Source organism: Maylandia zebra, linkage group LG19 (genome assembly GCF_041146795.1).
Source record: "Maylandia zebra isolate NMK-2024a linkage group LG19, Mzebra_GT3a, whole genome shotgun sequence".
Lineage (NCBI taxonomy): Eukaryota > Metazoa > Chordata > Actinopteri > Cichliformes > Cichlidae > Maylandia > Maylandia zebra.
This window is the reverse complement of record NC_135185.1, coordinates 22,400,833-22,423,435: the sequence shown is the minus strand read 5'-3', so window position 1 is coordinate 22,423,435 and position 22,603 is coordinate 22,400,833. Positions and strand designations below refer to the sequence as shown.

The window sequence follows — 22,603 nt, the reverse complement described above, 5'->3', positions numbered from 1 at the left end:
GCAACAATAAGCACTAATGGATGTGCTTGTTCAAATGATTACAATGGAAGATCTTTGAGGTACTTATGTTTTGTCAGAATGAATGCAGGAAAGGTCAGTCGGGTCAAGGCATTTAGCAGTGAGTGCTGCACTAATATCAAAGGTCATTTGAGGAGGCTGCAGGTGACCAATAATGATATAGGAGAGCCACTGATGGTTTGTAGACCTTGGCGGTTTTCGTCAAGTTCTTATCTGTGCCTTAGATACTAAGTGGCATGGCAGGGTTAGATAGGAGAATGGTATGCTACAACTCATCATCAAGTGCTGCATAAATTTTGAGTCTGACTTGTCTGTAATCTGTATAGGATTTCTGTTGCTGAGCTCAGCAGGCTGGAATAATCCCAAAAGTGGTGCATTGACTGAAGTAGTGATCATCTTTGTTTTAATAGGGACGAAGGACCTTAAATGATTCTGTATTGGGATAAGGAAGGATTTGCGCTGACAAAGTGGTAAATCCCACCCTGCCGCAAAATATCCCACATCATAACAGTCCCTATATTGAAGGACCAAAGGTTTTGCAGAAGCCGGAAAGTGATTCCCCTCCAGTCTAATGGAAAGCTCCATAGAACCAGTTGACCCTGAAGTCAAAAGTGAGTCCACAGTAAATTTTACTAAAGTAAAAGACTTGCCAGATGCTACATGTTGATTGATGACATACTTTTCAGGCTCCCGTTGAGTCTGAGAGGAGGCTGTTGCTTAGTTCCTTAAACTGAAAACAATCCTTCGTGAAGTAGGACGTAAGAGAAGAAGGCTGGAACCCTACTTAAATAATCAACTCTGTATAAATCCTACAAAAGAAAAGGAGGTAAAGAAAACTTGTATGTGTGACCTTTCTTGGCTCTTGACAGAGGCGGTTGCTTATTTTCCTTTCCCCTCTCCCTCCCTTGTCTTTCCTGCTTGGCTTCTCATGTCTTTTGGATTGTTTTTTTGTTTGTTTGTTTGGTTTTTTTATGATTTTATGGCTTGCCGACGTGATAGATGATGGCAGGGCTGTGAGTACTCAGACTGGTGGCATTTCATATGGTCAGAAAGATTTTGAGATCAGTTCTTCAGCAACAACAGTTCAACAACAATGGATTAAATACAGTTCTGTGTGAAGTTGAAGCAATTGTAATTGATCAACCCATAACAAAGCTGCCTGATGATCCAAAAGACCTAGAGTCATTTACTCCAAATCACATCCTCCTGATACGTGAATACCTGCCTTTGTTACACAAGAGACAAAAAGACAACCAAAAGAGGAAAAATCTAAAACCAGGGTATATAGTTATTTTAATGGGTTCTTCTGTCCCCCGAGATTCTTGGCCCCTTAGACGTGTTCGTGAAACCATTCATGATAAAAATGGACTTTAAAGACAAAGACCAACATTCTTGAAATCCCTGTAACTAAACTTTGTCTTTTACATTAGACTGTAGTTTAAAAGTGTATTTAAGTGCTTTTATTTTATTTTATTTTTTGTGTGTGTGTCTAAAATGGAAGTACTTTATTTTTAATTTGGCTCCTTATTTGCTTTATAATTAGAATTGTCATGTCTGACAGCCATTGCACTTAGGGCCTGGTGTGTAGGAGCCATTTTTGTGTTTTGCTTATTACCTTATGTGTGCCTCTAGGTGTCACTTTTTGTATTTGTAAATGATTGTATGGAAGGTAGAACATTTAACTAGAAAAATTTGCATTTCCTGCGAAAATGCTGTGTGGATGCCTTAACGCTGAAGATGTCTGCTGAAAAAAGCTGAAAAAGTTGAAGAAAAAAAAAAAAAAAAAAAAAAACATTGCCCTGAGCAGGATTCGAACCTGGCCCTTCTGGTCTAAAGGCGGCAATTCACCTCACTGCACCAAACTCATTCACACAAAGAAGAGGTGGAGAGAGTGACAATTGTGGTGAAATTAGCAGAAGCTGCTTAGAATTGTGCTGATAAGAGGTGAAAAAGCTAAACATTTGGCAGAAAAGAGGTGAATCAGAAGAATTTCTGCTGAAAAGAGGCAAAGAAGCAAAAAGATGAGCTGAAAAGAGGTGTAGAAGCAGAAGTACTTGCTGAAGATGGCTGTATGTGTAATGACACACTGGAGAGCAGTGACACACAAGAAAGCAGAGCGCATGCAAGCAGGGAACATGTGTAGCAACTGTCACAGGTAGGATTCAAACCTCTGCCACCGGGTCTCACGGCAGATGTCCTACCCTCTGAGCCAAATGAGTTCTGGTCACAAGCAAAGATATGATGAGAGGGACAATGTGCACTGTGGAGCAGAAGCTCAAATTAGCAGAAAAGGGGTGAAGAGGAAGAACTTTGTTGTGAAATGAGGTAAAGAAACTGAAATTTGTGCTTAAAACAAGTGAAAAAGCTGAACTCTGAAATCCTGCTAAAACAGCAGAAGAGGCTGACATTTTTCAGCTACTCATTGAGCCAAACTGGTTCTCACGTAACTGAAAAAAGGTGGAAAAGCTTACAATTCTAATGAAAACAGCAGAAGAGGCTGAGATTTGTGCTGATAAGAGGTGAAAATGCTGAACCAATCAGAGGTACTGCTTCTGTCTGCTTCATCAGGCTGTGTACTTGTATGTATTTCTGCCATAGACTGTTAACAAGAATGTGAGGTCCATATTAGAAAAGCTGCTAAAATCATAAAACTTTGCAGAATTGTAATAAATTATCAATATGAATTACCGGTCTGTGATAGTGTATAAATTTGTACTCAAAAACTAGGTGGGATAGAAGCATAATTCTTGCACTGGGTGAATCAGCGGACTTTGGTGTACTTTGACTACGATTTACATAGCTCTTTGTATCTCCGTCGCGGAGACATGACGAGAGAAGAAATGGCTTAATTTTCGGAGTTTGAAAAATGAGAGGAGGACAGATTTCCACCCCTCAAACATGTTTTTGCAGAAACACTGTAATTTCGCTTAAATAGTATGAAATAGCAGTAATACTATGATTTGGCAGAAATACTACTTTTTAGCACAAATACTATTGTACAGAATGGTGTACGTCAGTTTAATGCTGGGTGGTGCTGCAATAGTAACTATCCTCGGTCAGAAGGAGAGGCTGACATCCAGGGATTAGATTACCACAGGTGGAGTTTATTGGCGGTCAGATGGATGGTACAGGGAGGCATGGCATACAGTAGGAGGATGTGGAGAGGTGATATGGTGTGGTTTCTATGATTAAGAACACTGGCAACAAATTCCTCCACTACAAATCAGTCTGATACCACTTCTTACAGGGTTCACGTTTACTAAGGCACTACCCAAAAGGCGCCACAAGAGGGCACTCCAACACAAGAGATGACCTATTTACACTGTAAACACCCCCTACTTAGCCACTACATACTACAGTGATATTACAGTATACAAATTCACACAAATACTATGATTTGGCAGAAATACTATGACTTAGTAGTAATACTATAACATAACAGTTCAATGTTCTTGCACAAATACCACAATATGGCAGAAATACTATGTTTTAGCATAAATACTGTGATTTGGTATAAATACTACGATTTGGCACACATACTATATTCCGCAGATACACTATAACATAACAGATATTCTACGACTTAGTAGTAATACTATAACATAACAGAATTATTAATTGGGCACAAATACCACAATTTGGCAAAAATACTATGATTGGGTACAAATACTATGATTTGGCAATAATACTGCATTTTAACACAACTACTGAAATTTGATTGAAATACTATGATTTTGAAGAAATACTATTACTCCATACAAATACGATGCTTTGGGACAAATACTATGTTTGGGTTCCAATACTATGATGTGCAACAAATACTATGATTTGGCACAAGTACTATGATTTAGTACAAATACTATGATTTGGCAGAAATACTATGCCTTAGTAGTAATACTATAACATAAGAGATATACTATGGTTTTGCAGACAAACCAAGTTTTCTGCACAAATACCATGATTTGGAACAAATGCTATGATTTAGCAGAAATACTAAGATTGGGTACAAATACTATGATTTGGCAATAATACTGCGTTTTAACAACAACTACTGAGATTTGATTGAAATACTATGACTCCATACAAATACGATGCTTTGGCACAAATACTATGATTTGGCAGAAATACTATGACTTAGTAGTAATACTATAACATAACAGATTTCCTAAAAAAAACTATGAAATTGCAGTAATTCTATGACTTGGCAGAGATACTACGTTTTAGTACAAATACTATAACAACGCAGAAATACTATGACTTAGTAGTAATACTATAACATAACAGTTCAATGTTCTTGCACAAATGCCACAATATGGCAGAAATACTATGTTTTAGCACAAATACTGTGATTTGGTATAAATACTACGATTTGGCACAAATACTATATTCCGCAGATACACTATAACATAACAGATATTCTACAACTTAGTAGTACTACTATAACATAACAGAATTATTAATTGGGCACAAATACCACAATTTGGCAAAAATACTATGATTTGGCACAAATACAATGACATGGCAAAAATACTATGATTGGGTACAAATACTATGATTTGGCAATAATACTGCATTTTAACACAACTACTGAGATTTGATTGAAATACTATGATTTTGAAGAAATACTATTACTCCATACAAATACGATGCTTTGGGACAAATACTATGTTTTGGTTCCAATACTATGATGTGCAACAAATACTATGATTTGGCACAAGTACTATGATTTAGTACAAATACTATGATTTGGCAGAAATACTATGCCTTAGTAGTAATACTATAACATAAGGGATATACTATGGTTTTGCAGACATACTATGTTTTTGCACAAATACCATGATTTGGCACAAATGCTATGATTTAGCAGAAATACTATGAATGGGTACAAATACTATGATTTTGCAATAATACTGCGTTTTAACAACAACTACTGAGATTTGATTGAAATACTATGATTTAGAAGAAATACTATGACTCCATACAAATACGATGCTTTGGCACAAATACTATGATTTGGCACAAGTACTATCATTTAGTACAAATAATGTGATTGGGCAGAAGTACTATGTTTCAGTACAAATACTATGATTTGGCAGGAATACTCTGATTTAGCAGAAATACTATGTTTTAACATAAATACTATCTTTTGGCAGAAATTCCTGCTAAAAAGGACTATTTCTGCTTTTTAGCAGAAATACTGTAATTTGGCATAAATACTATAATTTGGTATAAATACTGTGATTTGGCACATATAATATATTCAGCACATATACTATAACATAACAGAAATATTATGATTTGGCCCCAAAACCATGATTTTGCACAAATACCATGATTTGGCAAATATACTATGATTTTTCAAAAAATACTATGATTTAGCAGAAGTACTAAGATGTAGTAGAAGTACTTTGCTTTAGCAGAAATACTATGATTGAGGAGTAATACCTAAACATAGGAGAAATATTGATACACAGACACACATACACAGACAGTAAAGGGAACAGGAGCTGTTGAGAGTCTGGGCTTGGTATATGTAGGTCAGTTAAATTAGCTGCACCTGCTGTAGTCAGCCCTTACACACACAGACACAGAGAGAGGTGTGAGTTTTCTTCAGTGTATTTCTGACATTCAGGATTCCCCTCGAACAAATGGCCATAATTTCCTAACCGTAGAGGCTAGAACGGTCATTCAGACATTGTTTTGTTCAGAAGAGATGGGGGAATCTTCAGGTCTTCATAATTCAGAGATAAAATATAAATTATTAAAGATATATGACTTGTAATACACTGTAACTGAGTAGAGGCGAAGCAAAAACTGCCTTGACTTGCTCTCAAACAACCTTTGGTAACTCTAAATCTATATGGAGCATCAAAATCATTCTTTCACCGTAAGAAACAGCAGGCTTTGGTGAACAGTCATGGAAATTTTCAGGGCTCTGTGGAAATCCATCAAAAAGATATGATGAGAGAAAAAAGTGACTCATTTCCAGAATTTGAAATCTGATGAAATCTGAGCGAGGGACAAATTTCCTACCCTCAAACAAGTCTAACTCATCTCAGAACGGTAATAGGTGAGAAAATAATTCTTGAATTGTGAGCATCAGGAGTGTCTGAAGATATACCGGGACAAGCCTCATGTCTTAACTTCGCTTCGTTAAGGAGATATGACAATTTGAAAATGCCTCTCATTAGAGAAATCCAGCGGTGATTTTGAACAAACTCTCCATTGAGTTTATATGGAGAGTTTTCTGACTTTGTGTTACTCTGAGGAGATTTGCAAAATAACTATGAGTCCCACAACAATGATAGGGACATTTTCTGAAAGCCAGCAAAAATACCTACGTTTTGGTGTATAATCTGTGGGGCTTGAGTGGAAATTGAGTGAGTAGCAAGAAGTTGTTTGGACATGAAGAGAAAATTCAAACAGTTTCACTGTCCCCTCTGAGTTAATTGCATAGCAACCATAGCAACGCATGTATTTTCTGAAAAATCACAATTTTGCAACTGAAGACTTAAAGAGAGATAAGATGAAAACAGTAGAAGATCTGAAAAAGCTGAATCATACAGGAATAGCCCAATCATTTGAGAACGTTTTAAAGTTTGAATGGAGTTTCTAGGTGAAAGTATGAGGCAGTAGTTAAGTTTCAAAGACAAGAAAGTTTTAGCAGAATTGTGGAAGTTTCCCATTCATTTCAATGGGACAAATTAAAGGAAAAAAGTGTAATATTTTAAAAAGTATAATAGTAATAAACACCAAAAGTCATAGCCGGCATAAGCAGAAAGAGCAGAACAGTTTAGAGTTTGAACGGTGAAAATAGCACAAAAATTGTGGAAGTAGATCCACGGCGAAAAGTGTACGGAAACACCCGGAATAATAAAGAATAAAGAGAAACAGGAACTCAATAGTGTGGATGCCTATTAAGGCATCCACACAATTAGGGTCAGGTGTTGCTGGTTGGAAGGACCAAACAGTTTGTGACTGCGGTGATTTATGTTGGATCTTACGATCAATTGTGAAATATCAAATGCAACTAGAAAAATTTGCATTTCCTGCGAAAATGCTGTGTGGATGCCTTAACGCTGAAGATGTCTGCTGAAAAAAGCTGAAAAAGTTGAAAAACAAAACAAAAAACATTGCCCTGAGCAGGATTTGAACCTGGCCCTTCTGGTCTAAAGGCAGCGATTCGCCTCACTGCACCAAACTCATTCACACAAAGAACAGGTGGAGAGAGTGACAATTGTGGTGAAATTAGCAGAAGCTGCTTAGAATTGTGCTGATAAGAGGTGAAAAAGCTAAACATTTGGCAGAAAAGAGGTGAATCAGAAGAATTTCTGCTGAAAAGAGGCAAAGAAGCAAAAAGATGAGCTGAAAAGAGGTGTAGAAGCAGAAGTGCTTGCTGAAGATGGCTGTATGTGTAATGACACACTGGAGAGCAGTGACACACAAGAAAGCAGAGCGCATGCAAGCAGGGAACATGTGTAGCAACTGTCACAGGTAGGATTCAAACCTCTGCCACCGGGTCTCACGGCAGATGCCCTACCCTCTGAGCCAAATGAGTTCTGGTCACAAGCAAAGATATGATGAGAGGGACAATGTGCACTGTGGAGCAGAAGCTCAAATTAGCAGAAAAGAGGTGAAGAGGAAGAACTTTGTTGTGAAATGAGGTAAAGAAACTGAAATTTGTGCTTAAAACAAGTGAAAAAGCTGAACTCTGAAATCCTGCTAAAACAGCAGAAGAGGCTGATATTTTTCAGCTACTCATTGAGCCAAACTGGTTCTCACGTAACTGAAAAAAGGTGGAAAAGCTTACAATTCTAATGAAAACAGCAGAAGAGGCTGAGATTTGTGCTGATAAGAGGTGAAAATGCTGAACGAATCAGAGGTACTGCTTCTGTCTGCTTCATCAGGCTGTGTACTTGTATGTGTTTCTGCCATAGACTGTTAACAAGAATCTGAGGTCCATATTAGAAAAGCTGTTAAAATCATTAAACTTTGCAGAATTGTAATAAATTATCAATATGAATTACCGGTCTATGATAGTGTATAAATTTGTACTCAAAAACTGGGTGGGATAGAAGCATAATTCTTGCACTGGGTGAATCAGCGGACTTTGGTGTACTTTGACTGCGATTTACATAGCTCTTTGTATCTCCGTGGCGGAGACATGACGAGAGAAGAAATGGCTTAATTTTCGGAGTTTGAAAAATGAGAGGAGGACAGATTTCCACCCCTCAAACATGTTTTTGCAGAAACACTGTAATTTTGCTTAAATAGTATGAAATAGCAGTAATACTACGATTTGGCAGAAATACTACTTTTTAGCACAAATACTATTGTACAGAATGGTGTACATCAGTTTAATGCTGGGTGGTGCTGCAATAGTAACTATCCTCGGTCAGAAGGAGAGGCTGACATCCAGGGATTAGATTACCACAGGTGGAGTTTATTGGCGGTCAGATGGATGGTACAGGGAGGCATGGCATACAGTAGGAGGATGTGGAGAGGTGATATGGTGTGGTTTCTATGATTAAGAAAACTGGCAACAAATTCCTCCACTACAAATCAGTCTGATACCACTTCTTACAGGGTTCATGTTTACTAAGGCACTACCCAAAATGCGCCACAAGAGGGCACTCCAACACAAGAGATGACCTATTTACACTGTAAACACCCCCTACTTAGCCACTACATACTACAGTGATATTACAGTATACAAATTCACACAAATACTATGATTTGGCAGAAATACTATGACTTAGTAGTAATACTATAACATAACAGTTCAATGTTCTTGCACAAATACCACAATATGGCAGAAATACTATGTTTTAGCATAAATACTGTGATTTGGTATAAATACTACGATTTGGCACACATACTATATTCCGCAGATACACTATAACATAACAGATATTCTACGACTTAGTAGTAATACTATAACATAACAGAATTATTAATTGGGCACAAATACCACAATTTGGCAAAAATACTATGATTGGGTACAAATACTATGATTTGGCAATAATACTGCATTTTAACACAACTACTGAGATTTGATTGAAATACTATGATTTAGAAGAAATACTATTACTCCATACAAATACGATGCTTTGGGACAAATACTATGTTTTGGCAGAAATACTATGCCTTAGTAGTAATACTATAACATAAGAGATATACTATGGTTTTGCAGACATACTATGTTTTTGCACAAATACCATGATTTGGAACAAATGCTATGAATTAGCAGAAATACTATGATTGGGTACAAATACTGCGTTTTAACAACAACTACTGAGATTTGATTGAAATACTATGACTCCATACAAATACGATGCTTTGGCACAAATACTATGATTTGGCAGAAATATTATGACTTAGTAGTAATACTATAACATAACAGATTTCCTAAAAAAACTATGAAATTGCAGTAATTCTATGACTTGGCAGAGATAATACGTTTTAGCACAAATACTATAACAACGCAGAAATACTATGACTTAGTAGTAATACTATAACATAACAGTTCAATGTTCTTGCACAAATGCCACAATATGGCAGAAATACTATGTTTTAGCACAAATACTATGATTTGGCACACATACTATATTCCGCAGATACACTATAACATAACAGATATTCTACGACTTAGTAGTAATACTATAACATAACAGAATTATTAATTGGGCACAAATACCACGATTTGGCAAAAATACCATGATTCGGCAAAAATACTATGATTGGGTACAACTACTATGATTTGGCAATAATACTGCATTTTAACATAACTACTGAGATTTGATTGAAATACTATGATTTAGAAGAAATACTATTACTCCATACAAATACGATGCTTTGGAAGAAATACTATGTTTTGGTTCCAATACTATGATGTGCAACAAATACTATGATTTGGCACAAGTACTATGATTTAGTACAAAATACTATGATTTGGCAGAAATACTATGCCTTAGTAGTAATACTATAACATAAGAGATATACTATGGTTTTGCAGACATACTATGTTATTGCACAAATACCATGATTTGGCACAAATGCTATGATTTAGCAGAAATACTATGATTGGGTACAAATACTATGATTTGGCAATAATACTGCGTTTTAACAACAACTACTGAGATTTGATTGAAATACTATGATTTAGAAGAAATACTATGACTCCATACAAATACGATGCTTTGGCACAAATACTATGATTTGGTTCCAATACTATGATGTGCAACAAATACTATGATTTGGCACAAGTACTATGATTTAGTACAAAATACTATGATTTGGCAGAAATACTATGCCTTAGTAGTAATACTATAACATAAGAGATATACTATGGTTTTGCAGACATACTATGTTATTGCACAAATACCATGATTTGGCACAAATGCTATGATTTAGCAGAAATACTATGATTGGGTACAACTACTATGATTTGGCAATAATACTGCGTTTTAACAACAACTACTGAGATTTGATTGAAATACTATGATTTAGAAGAAATACTATTACTCCATACAAATACGATGCTTTGGAAGAAATACTATGTTTTGGTTCCAATACTATGATGTGCAACAAATACTATGATTTGGCACAAGTACTATGATTTAGTACAAAATACTATGATTTGGCAGAAATACTATGCCTTAGTAGTAATACTATAACATAAGAGATATACTATGGTTTTGCAGACATACTATGTTATTGCACAAATACCATGATTTGGCACAAATGCTATGATTTAGCAGAAATACTATGATTGGGTACAAATACTATGATTTGGCAATAATACTGCGTTTTAACAACAACTACTGAGATTTGATTGAAATACTATGATTTAGAAGAAATACTATGACTCCATACAAATACGATGCTTTGGCACAAATACTATGATTTGGCACAAGTACTATGATTTAGTACAAATACTATGATGGGGCAGAAGTACTATGTTTCAGTACAAATACTATGATTTGGCAGGAATACTGTGATTTGGCAGAAATACTCTGATTTAGCAGAAGTACTATCTTTTGGTAGAAATTCCTGCTAAAAGGTACTATTTCTGCTTTTAAGCAGAAATACTGTAATTTGGCATAAATACTATAATTTGGGATAAATACTATGATTTGGCACATATAATATATTCAGCACATATATTATAAAATAACAGAAATATTATGATTTGGCCCCAAAACCATGATTTTGCACAAATACCATGATTTTGCAAAAATACTATGATTTTTCAAAAATACTATGATTTAGCAGAAGTACTAAGATGTAGCAGAAGTACTTTGTTTTAGCAGAAATACTATGATTGAGGAGTAATACCTAAACATAGGAGAAATATTGATACACAGACACACATACACAGAGAGTAAAGGGAACAGGAGCTGTTGAGAGTCTGGGCTTGGTATATGTAGGTCAGTTAAATTAGCTGCACCTGCTGTAGTCAGCCCTTATACACACAGAGACAGAGAGAGGTGTGAGTTTTCTTCAGTGTATTTCTGACATTCAGGATTCCACTCGAACAAATGGCCATAATTTCCTAACCGTAGAGGCTAGAACGGTCATTCAGACATTGTTTTATTCAGAAGAGATGGGGGAATCTTCAGGTCTTCATAATTCAGAGATAAAATATAAATTATTAAAGATATATGACTTGTAATACACTGTAACTGAGTAGAGGCGAAGCAAAAACTGCCTTGACTTGCTCTCAAACAACCTTTGGTAACTCTAAATCTATATGGAGCATCAAAATCATTCTTTCACCGTAAGAAACAGCAGGCTTTGGTGAACAGTCATGGAAATTTTCAGGGCTCTGTGGAAATCCATCAAAAAGATATGACGAGAGAAAAAAGTGGTTCATTTCCAGAGATTGAAATCTGATGAAATCTGAGCGAGGGACAAATTTCCTACCCTCAAACAAGTCCAACTCATTTCAGAACGGTAATAGGTGAGAAAGAAATTCTTGAATTGTGAGCGTCAGGAGTGTCTGAAGATATACGGGGACAAGCATCATGTCTTAACTTTGCTTCGTTAAGGAGATATGACAATTTGAAAATGCCTCTCATTACAGAAATCCAGCGGTGATTTTGAACAAACTCTCCATTGAGTTTATATGGAGAGTTTTCACACTTTGTGTTACTCTGAGGAGATTTGCAAAATAACTATGAGTCCCACAACAATGATAGGGACATTTTCTGAAAGCCAGCAAAAATACCTACGTTTTGATGTATAATTTGTGGGGCTTGAGTGGAAATTGAGCGAGCAGCAAGAAGTTGTTTGGACATGAAGAGAAAATTCAAACAGTTTCACTGTCCCCTCTGACTTAATTGCATAGCAACCATAGCAACGCATGTATTTTCTGAAAAATCACAATTTTGCAACTGAAGACTTAAAGAGAGATAAGATGAAAACGGTAGAAGATCTGAAAAAGCTGAATCACACAGGAATAGCCCAATCATTTGAGAACGTTTTAAAGTTTGAATGGAGTTTCTAGGTGAAAGTATGAGGAAGTAGTTAAGTTTCAAAGACAAGAACGTTTTAGCAGAATTGTGGAAGTTTCCCATTCATTTCAATGGGACAAATTAAAGGAAAAAAGTGTAATATTTTAAAAAGTATAATAGCAATAAACACCAAAAGTCATAGCCGGCATTAGCAGAAAGAGCAGAACAGTTTAGAGTTTGAACGGTGAAAATAGCACAAAAATTGTGGAAGTAGATCCACGGCGAAAAGTGTACGGAAACACCCGGAATAATAAAGAATAAAGAGAAACAGGAACTCAATAGTGTGGATGCCTATTAAGGCATCCACACAATCAATGGTGATTGCTTAGACTGCTTAAACTGACAAGGTAAATACAGCTGGAGTTATTGACTGGACTTTCTTGTCAAGTTCACCAGTCATACACCTCAGTGGCTTCAAGCGTAGGCTTAGCCTGTACACCTGTTATATGGTTGACTGTATATATATTTGACTATCACATTAAGGGGTTTTGGGGTGAAAAAGTTAATGTTCATCCTCAATCTTCGTTCTGCAAATTTGTTTGTATTATCTTAACCATAGCTCTGTAGCTAGCCATTCTATGCCAGCTAGCCCAACTTCATAAACCATACAAACACTGGTGCTGTTTAATTTAGTGTTTTTAGAAATCCGTCAGTCAGAAGGATGATCTGATATCGTAGTGTTGGTGTTGTTCCCAGATCATCATGAAAATGTTGTTCCAGGTTATTCTTTTGCGCGCCAAGCCATTCGTGCATTTATGAAATTCCAATGTTGCAAGGACAATATCAGTTCTGCTTACCATTTATTAAAGGGTTAGGGTCAGGGTCCGTTGATCGGCGGACAGAGGCGGTTTCTCGCAGCTTAAGTACAGTTTTTTGTTTTACGGCGGTTTTTCCCAAAGTCGTAAAAGTATGACGTCACAACATTGATTGGTCACTTGCAATGTTGATCCTGGAACAACATTTAGTATGATGATCTGGAAACAACACCAACACGACGATATCAGATCGTGCCAGTCGGATCATGGCATTTCATCTTTAGATGGAAACTGGCAAACTAACTTCCTGCTAACTTCAAACTCTCTTTCATGCATGCCTGGATGTTAATGTTACTGTAACAGCTGGGAGGCAGCCACACTGATCATTGAAGATGAAATCATTTGGGTCACTTTTAACTCAGTGATACCACAGTGTTTGTTTTGGCTATGGGAATCAAAGAAGAGTGGACCCAGGAATGGATAATGATGTTGTTTTTATGCTTGCTGTGCAACCTGTGTCATGGGTGTCGCTCGCTGATTTTGATATCACATCATGAGGCATTCGTCACAATATTTGCGGCCGATTGTGTGGCTCTCGATTTCTCGTAACGTGGCGGGTTGTGTCACAGCTGGGTTGAAGACACAAATGTTTGAGTGTGTTCGTTTTTAATGATATTCCAGTACAGAAACTCGGATACAGTTATACAGAGGACAATGTTGCAGCTGTTTAAAAATTGGAGACTTTGTTAAAAACACTTTGGAAAAACTATTTGCTTCTGGTTTTGATTTCTTCTCTTCCTACATCGGTACATTTGTGCCCAGCACCTATCATTCAGGAGAATACTGCAGCAGGTTACCACACCTTAATAGTGGCATTAATATAAGTGACTGCATGATGATGTTGTGGCAGTAAGCAGAGTGATCAATGCGGAGGGTATGCTGGTGCCCGTAAGAGGCAAATTAAAAAAAAAAAAAGGTTAAAATATAATACATCACAAGCCCACGTGGGGGTTTTGAAAGAAATTTAACACTGCCAGCTTTGCACAGATCCACAGATGTAAGCTACATTCATGTCTGTGTTTTTCCTCCATATTCCCGTGGGCATTTTTTTTCTAAATAAATTTAACAGCTCGTTACCTCTCTACTAGAAAATGTACACTACCAGTCAAAAGTTTGGACAAACCTTCTCATTAATGTTTTTACTTTATTTTTACTATTTTCGACATGAAAAGTATAAAGCAAGATTTATGGAATTATGCAGCATAGGAAAAATTGATAACTTTAAATATCTCTTATACAGTCCCGTTCAAAAGATTAAAACATCTTGAAAAATGGCAAAAAACAATCGTATTTTGCATGATTGGATCTTAACAAGGTTCCAAGTAGAGCTTCAACATGCAATGAGAAGAAATGGGAGTGAGACAAAACATTTTTTGATGCAATTAAAACAATTAAACTGAAACAGGCGGTTTTACAGCTGATCAAAAGTTTAGGATCACACCTCCAAAAAAGCCCCCCCTCCTAAACTGAAGTCAAAGTTCCAAACATGAAGTCAGTAATGAGTAGTTCCACGATTATTTTTGATCACTTCAAAAATTTGTTGCTGCATGCTTGATTGCAAGCCTTTCCTTGAGGCGACTGAAAACATTTCTCCAAGTGGTGAAGATGCCTTGAACTTTTGTCCATTTTTGTAAACTTCCCTTGTCATCCATCCCCAAGGTTCTCAATTGGATTTAGATCAGGGGAACACGCGGGATAGTTCAGAAGAGTGATGTTATTCTCCTGGAAGTAGTCCCTTGTTCTGCGGGCATTGTGTACTGTAGCGTTGTCCTGTTGAAAAACCCAGTTGTTACCACAAAGACGAGGGCCCTCAGTAATAACGGATCCTCTCGTCAACATCTGGACATAGCCAGCGGCCGTTTGACGTCTCTGCAACTCCCGAAGCTCCATTAGGAAGTTGCCTTGCAACTCTGCATTTCTGTCCATTTGATTTCCAACTACACACAAGAACAGTTAATGTGATTAAATGAACAGATGAGACAGTTGTTGATGACAAACAATAGTATAAAATGATTAGGAGAGGCTAAATCAGTGCACTAATATACTCAGTTTAGGTGTGCTTGATCCCCCGTCTGAGCTCATCTCATATGTTCTCCAAAGGTTGTTGGTTTTCCATTATTCCCATCAGCAATTCATCCAACTGCTCCGTGTCCTTATTTGCAGGTCTTCCGCCAGTCTTAAACCACTCTTTTCTGGCTTCTGCAACAGTCTTTTTAACTTTTTTTAAATATATATTTTTAAGATAAGATAATGCTTTATTGTCAGAGTCATACCTAGTACAATAGTACAAACGAAATTGGAAATTGTCCCACATCAGCACTATGCACACCTGAACACAACACAGTAACTTAAAGTGGGTTTTTTTTTAAAAGTGCAAAAAAGGTATGAGCAAAAGAAAAATGAATGACTTAATAAATATATAAATGAATGGGTGAATGTTCATTGCACGTGATGGCCAATCAGGTCAGCTGTTAGCATTGCTTAGGGCTATTGCCCTGTTGTAAAAGCTGTCCTTGAGTCTGTTTATCCACATACCAGTACCCTGAATCTCCTGCCAGACAGCAGCAGCTTAAACACCCGGTGCCCTGGGTGTGTGCAATCCTGTAGGATGCTGCCTGCCCTCGTGAGACAGTGAGTGCTGGACAGGTCCTTCAAGGAGGGAAGAGGATGTCCAATGACTTTTTTTTTTTTTTTGGCCCATATTAATCACCCTCTGTTGTGCCATGGTGCAGCTGGACAACCATACACACCACTAGTCGTAGGTGTATTAACTGTTATTAAACATTTCTTAATTGCATGGATCAAACAAAGGAAAAAAGCATGGACATACTTTTTCTTTTTAATGTACTGCTCACAGCATGTATTAGTTGTAATGTTGTGGTTCTTTCTTTTTGTTTCTATTTGCACATTTTTAAGCAAATACCATCACAAGAGCTCATTCATTTCAGTTTAAAAAATTTTTTTCTAATGCCAAATCACAACTAAAGTCACCTCAAGGCACTCGAGTTTTGGACAAAATTTGACTTTTCTGCCAAACATTTCTAGACAGCCACCTTTGCATTGAGACGATTTTTGTTGAGGCTTCACTGAACAGTAGATCGATCAACTGGAGGATTAGATGCATCTCAGCTCCTGTGCCAGGTCTTTGCTGGATTTTTTTGTTTGTTTATTTGTTTGCCTTTTAATAGATACTGTTCATCTGCTGTAGATAGTTTTTTTTTAGGCCTGCCACTTCTTCTTTTGCCCTCCATTTGTCCAGTTTCCTCATATTGTTAAGGATACACTGCACAGCATGCTGAGATATGACAAGGTTTTGGTTAATATTTCTTCAGGAATGACCTTGTTGGTGTAGATTCAGCTGAATCAGGCTGCATGTAACAAGGTGCTTTAACATAAAATTTATGATTGGTTGTTTGCTAAGTTGTCTGTGTAGACACAACACTGGCTCATTCTTGATTTAAGTGCCTTTTCATGTTTGAATGATTGACAGGTCAGTGTTAAGGGATTTAATAAACAACCCAAGAAAATATCCCACTGAAAATGTTTAGGGTTTCCTTTTTGAAAGCCTGGTGAAGTATTGCTCATGAACAAAACTAGTTTTGAAACTAACCACAATTCTGTGTTCTGGTACAGGTTGGGAACTGGTTTCATCTCCACTGGCTGGATGGAGCTGTTAAAGCATTTTAAAAAGAAGTTGGTTCTCGTCTTCATCACTGCGCTCTTCCTCTTTTTGGTCTTCACTGTGAAAACGCCCAGCACATACAACTCAATCCCAAAACCATCTGGGCCGCCAAGTGCTTGCTCCATGAGGATATCCGAGCAGACCATCATGCCGCTTAACAATACCAAGCACTTACTGGTGTCAGCCTACATGGACCAAAGAGTGAAGGATTTTGATATACGCATCATTGGCATATTTAGGAGAGACTCCATCCAACCCCTTCACTGCTTTTTCTGCTGTACTGGTTATTTGAGTAAAACCACTCCAGCAACAATTTTACAGCATCCAGATAACTTTGGTTTTCCCTTTGTCACTACGGATGTCATGTGTCAGATTCCTCAGAATTGCAATGCGACACATGTCACTCTCTTGACTACACCAGACAAAGAGAGTCCATCTACTGATCAATGGCTCCCAATAAGAAACAAAGACACAGTTGGACAGAAGGAAGAAAACATGCAGTTTGACTTCACAGTCTGCATCTCTAACCTCTTTGGTGACTACAACAATGTGCTTCAGTTTGCACAGACTCTGGAGATGTACAAGTGAGTACTGCAACACCACCACAAGCTACAAAGTCAAAAATGTGCAACAGCAGCTGGTCCTGACACAGAATGAAACCTAACAAGCTCTGCAAAGGCTCCTCTTCAATGCAGTGTCTGGATTGTATCACATTGCACAGTTGTGTCTGTTACTCCTGTTGCTGCCAGAGTTTTTTTTGTTTTTGTTTTTTTTTTTAAAGTGTAGTTGGACAGTGTCTTACCACTCAGACGTCTATCACTTGGTGTTAAACATTTACAGTAGCACTGTTTAAATTTCTGCAGGAGCTGTACGTCTTTTCAGACACTGTAGGAAAATGGATTTTTAGCCCTGTAAACTGTGGATTTCCAGCTGTTCAGAACCAGTTAGGAATAGACAGTGTCCCTCCTACTTGAGAAACACCACAGTCTACTCTTAATGATTATAATATTATTTTTTGTCTGTGTATTTTATCAGTCACATAGCTGCAAGCTATTGTGACAGGTACAGGCTAATACAGTATAAATAGTATAACACAGTATAAATATTATACTAAGGATAGAAAAATGACCAACTGTTTGCTATATAAACCACAATTGTTTTAAGTAATCTGTTTTGTTTGCTGACAACGATGAACCAATTTGCCTTATTTTGTCCCAGGTTGCTGGGTGTGAACAGAGTGGTGATCTATAACACCAGCTGTGGTCCAGAGCTCAATCGCCTGTTGCAGAGTTACAGCGACGAGGGCTTTGTGGAAATGGTTCCTTGGCCCATTGACAAGCATCTGAATCCATCTCGTGGCTGGCTTCACTCAGAGCATGGAGGGGATTTGCATTACTTTGGCCAGCTGACCACACTTAATGAGTGCATTTACAGATCAATGGAGCGTTCTCGCTACGTCCTGTTGAATGACATTGATGAGATTATAATGCCATACCAGCACGATGACCTGATGTCTTTGATGAACACGCTCCAAAATCAGCATCCAAATGTAGGCTGTTCTTGTAATAAGTTTGAAAAAAATAACACAATTACATTTCATCAAAAATTCAGTATCCCATACAATAAGTTGTATTTGACTTGTTTTTATCTGATTTGAAGGCAGGAGTGTTCCTTATTGAGAATCATATTTTCCCAAAGAAACACTTTGAGCCAAGCGGACGGTTTCACCTGCCTCAGTGGAACGGGGTGCCAGGAATTAATATTCTGGAGCACATCTACAGGGAGGACCCCGCCAGAAACGTATACCATCCACACAAGATGATAGTTCGGCCAAGGTAAGCTGAATTTGTCAGATGGAAGATTTACTCTATTTAGGATACAGTTCTTCGGTTTACTCAATAATACATATACTGTATGACTGCTATTAAAAAAAATAACTACAACTAAATAAAACAGTACCTTAGTTATTGAACTTCTCCAAAACCATGATAAACATACAAGAAACATCAAATGACCGTTTGCTACAATAAGTCTCAAGTACAAAACATATTTAAGAACGTCTGAATAACTTGAGGGTTATTTTTCTCCAATCTTTCCTTAACAATCTCTTAAGTTGAAGTTATTCTGTGAAACTTTCCATATGGAATGTTCTCTGAAAGTTATTGCCAAAAAACCCAGAACAACCTTGAGGGAGCATTCACTATCCCCCAAGGCTGATTTGTGAAACCTTCAGAGAACCTTCAGGGCTCTTCTAAAGAACAGGATCTTCAGTAATCAATGCATTTTAAAACCTTAACTCCAAGCAGTTAACTGTCTTGTGTTTTGTGTCACAGAATGGTGGAGTGGACTTCAGTCCATGAAGTGATCAAGAATTTTGGAGAACGCTACAAGGTTCCACTCGATGTTTGTCGGATCATTCATGTCCGTGTGGCTCTACAGGGATCATTAACCCTGGAGCAGCTTAATGTGGATAAACGACTGTGGGACTTTCAGGAAAAACTCATTCCCAACGTGGACAAAGTGTTGAAGAGGGTGGGGATGCTGAACTTGACATAGAACTAATGGATAAGATGTACAGGCACTACGATGGACACTTTTTAAACACAGTGAATCAGATCGTGAATGTGCATCTTTGAATCAGGGGCATTTGTGAATTCATTGTGTCATTGTTTTCTGAAAACATATTTTGCACCTGGTGCCAGTAAAATCCCTACATTTCAGTGAATACTTCTTAATTGCCATCATTGAATAATTACAAGCTTTTTGAAGGACACATTGGTTCTAATACTGTGTGATATGAGTGTGACCATTTAAATAGTCCTTAATATAAAACTGTTGACTTGAAGAACTGCAAATATTTTAACTGCCCTGCCTGAAGAGAGAAAAAACATTTACTAAATCCACAATATAACATACCATAGAATTTCTCCAGTGGTCAGCTTCGAAGAACAAGAGATGGCGAAAGTGTGGGGGGGGGGTTTCACCTGGGGTGGCTGTAGCTCAAGAGGTAGAGCAGGTCACCTACTAATGGTAAGGTTAGTGGTTTGATCCCGATCGAATCACCGTAATATGTGATATATTATATGGCATGGCACTAACCCCAAGTGTGTCTGTGACGCATACACTGGATTATGAATGTTAGATAGAAAGAGCTTTGGGGAAAAAGGTACTTTTGTTTATGAGGGAAGCTGTGTAAAGAGCTTTGAGTGCTCAGAGTAGTAGCAGCTGCATAAGAACCACTGAATCTACCTTGTTTTTCGATCAGATTTGGACTTTTCAAAACAAAGCTTAAAGACTTTTCTGGGAATAAAGGCAACATCTCAATATAAAGAGACGAGGCCCTGCCTCTCAAGGCCTTGTATATTGTGAAATTTGAAGATGATCCACAAAAAATGTGGGTAATATAAAGTTCTTATCATTATTAACATTTGGTGTGACCTTGAGCCAATTTTCACCAAAATGAATGTCTCGCGCTGTTATTGGTATTTACTATCACATACAACTTGAAAATGATATCTTAGACTTGTATTAGCATTCCAAGCTTTACATTGACTACATATTTTACATTTAATAACTATCTGAGAACTTGGAGTAGCCAACAGCAGATGATCCTTTAAGTAAATTGGCATCCCACCAAACTGAACTGCTGACATGATGATGGCACTAGTTAGAGGATCACCAAAGCATATGTCCAGCTTTGAGGTTTTTGGTAACTCATGTGATCTTCTGTGATTTCACATACATCAGTATGGATCACATAGCATATGATGACCGTTTTGGCCACCTGGTATTCTCTGGGAATCCAACCTTCTTGTCGTTGTGTGTATTATTTAAATATTTTTGTCATTTTTTTTCCCAGCCACCATGAATCACGAAGGTCCAGGGAATTTCTTGACTCTTACAGCTGGGTATGTTTTAAGTCAAACTGCTGTGCTAATACTGTACTTTTCTCTGAGGAAATTCTTGTTATTTTTATTATTAAGTTTGACTTTTCAACAGGTATGTTTTTTTGTGTCTTTGGGGGGAGCAGGTTTAAGTTATAATGGCAATAATTGTTACTGTCTGCAGCTTGGATGATGCCTACAGTTTAAAGGTCATGATCCGAATGTTGCCTGTTAAATGTAAAAGTTCGATTATATTATGATATTATAGATGTTTTTGTTTCACTTCCTCAGGTATACCTTCCTAGCATGAGATTGGACCCATTGCCTTCAGATTTACCTTAATTGTTTTGAGGCATTAATTACGGTTAAACTGGATCCATGTGGTTATTTGGTGTTGGGTTGAGAGGATTTGCAGTTTGTGAAGTGTGTTATCCTGTTGAAAGCAACCATCAGACGGTGATTTTGATCATAAAGGGATAGACATGGTGAGCAACAATGATCAGGGTGGTGTTTAAAACAGTTTGCAGTTTGTAGAAAGTGGTTCCAAGAGTGCCAAGAAAGTGTTACTCACACCATTACACCACCACTAGCAGCAGTGTTGGAGAGTAACTAAATGTACCAGCGTTATGTATTTAACCTCCTAGGACCCGGCGCCCACATATTTGGACATCACATTTTGGGTTGTCTAGACCAAAATACAAAATTTTTCTCTACAAGGGCCAGATAAACACTTACATGGATATTATGCTGCCACTGTTCTATCAAAATCAGTAAAAATAGCAAAAAATATTAAAAATGCATGCCATGAAAGAGCTCAAGTCTTAGGACGTTAAAATACAAAATATGAGTAACTGTATTCCGTTACAGTCACAGTTTAAATGGATGATATTCAGAATAAAGTTACTTTGTTTAAATAAGTGGAATATAGGGCAGTCATTTTGTGTTTCATAGGCTATCCCCTCTTTATCCCTTCGCCAGTTTTGGTGATTAATTGCAGTTGGTATTAAATCTAGTTCTTTATGATTCTTTTACTGAATACAGAGAACACGACTCAGTCTTCAAAGTGTTTATAATTATTTATTCAATCAAATTCCGGAAGAGAGAGAGACGTGCACAGCCCAAAGCCATTTTGCAGATCTCTAGCATTAGAAGCCAAAAAATGTGTATCATACAGGTGTTATTTTGGTCCTTTACACGTCACACATAGTTGCGATAAAAACAACTCCTTCCTTGTTATTTAGTTCCGCTCTTTCTGTCTGGTTTCCTGCATTTTATTAATATGCCTCTGTTGCTAAGTCGACCTGTCACCCTCTGACCTAGTTCTCTCTCACAGCTGGCCTTGCTTTATACAGGCCTTTATTATTAAAATACATAAAACAATACAACCAGAAAAAAATCACTAAGAATATATATTTGTTCCGTAACATTGGGCACAGGTTTAGCTCGAATGGATGAGCGTGCACTTATATGGCCCATGGCCGAGAGTGGCCGACCAGGGTTTTCAGTATAACCTGTGGGATCCTTTTTTTTTTTTTTTTTTTTACCCTGGGATGAATACATTTTCTCTGATTCTGAAACCCAAACAAAACGCGCAATGAGAGGCTCTAATGTTGATGCTGTCAGTTACACACTGGACCTGGCACCAGCAGAAGGGAACCAGCAGTGCATGAGCAGGAATGCGTTTTTTTT

At 37.4% G+C, this 22,603-nt stretch overlaps 1 protein-coding gene across 12 annotated transcripts in view; it reads left to right on the top strand.

Annotated features, from left to right (window-relative positions):
* LOC101485855 (uncharacterized) overlaps positions 1–21,837 on the top strand; it is a 29,616-nt gene extending 7,779 nt beyond the window's left edge. For 5 of the 12 annotated variants that reach the window (XM_076877400.1, XM_076877399.1, XM_076877397.1 and 2 more), the window contains 6 exons: positions 429–629; positions 705–844; positions 16,982–17,614; positions 18,249–18,579; positions 18,690–18,865; positions 19,364–21,837. In XM_076877400.1, the coding sequence (XP_076733515.1) occupies positions 17,013–17,614; positions 18,249–18,579; positions 18,690–18,865; positions 19,364–19,586 (1,332 nt within the window). In that variant the 5' untranslated portion in view covers positions 429–629; positions 705–844; positions 16,982–17,012 and the 3' untranslated portion in view covers positions 19,587–21,837. Of the gene's footprint in view, positions 1–428; positions 630–704; positions 845–12,841; positions 12,881–16,981; positions 17,615–18,248; positions 18,580–18,689; positions 18,866–19,363 lie in introns of those variants that run through there. The other 7 variants (XM_076877394.1, XM_076877404.1, XM_076877401.1 and 4 more) reach the window with 3 other exon arrangements.
* The last annotated feature ends 766 nt before the right edge of the window (positions 21,838–22,603 follow it).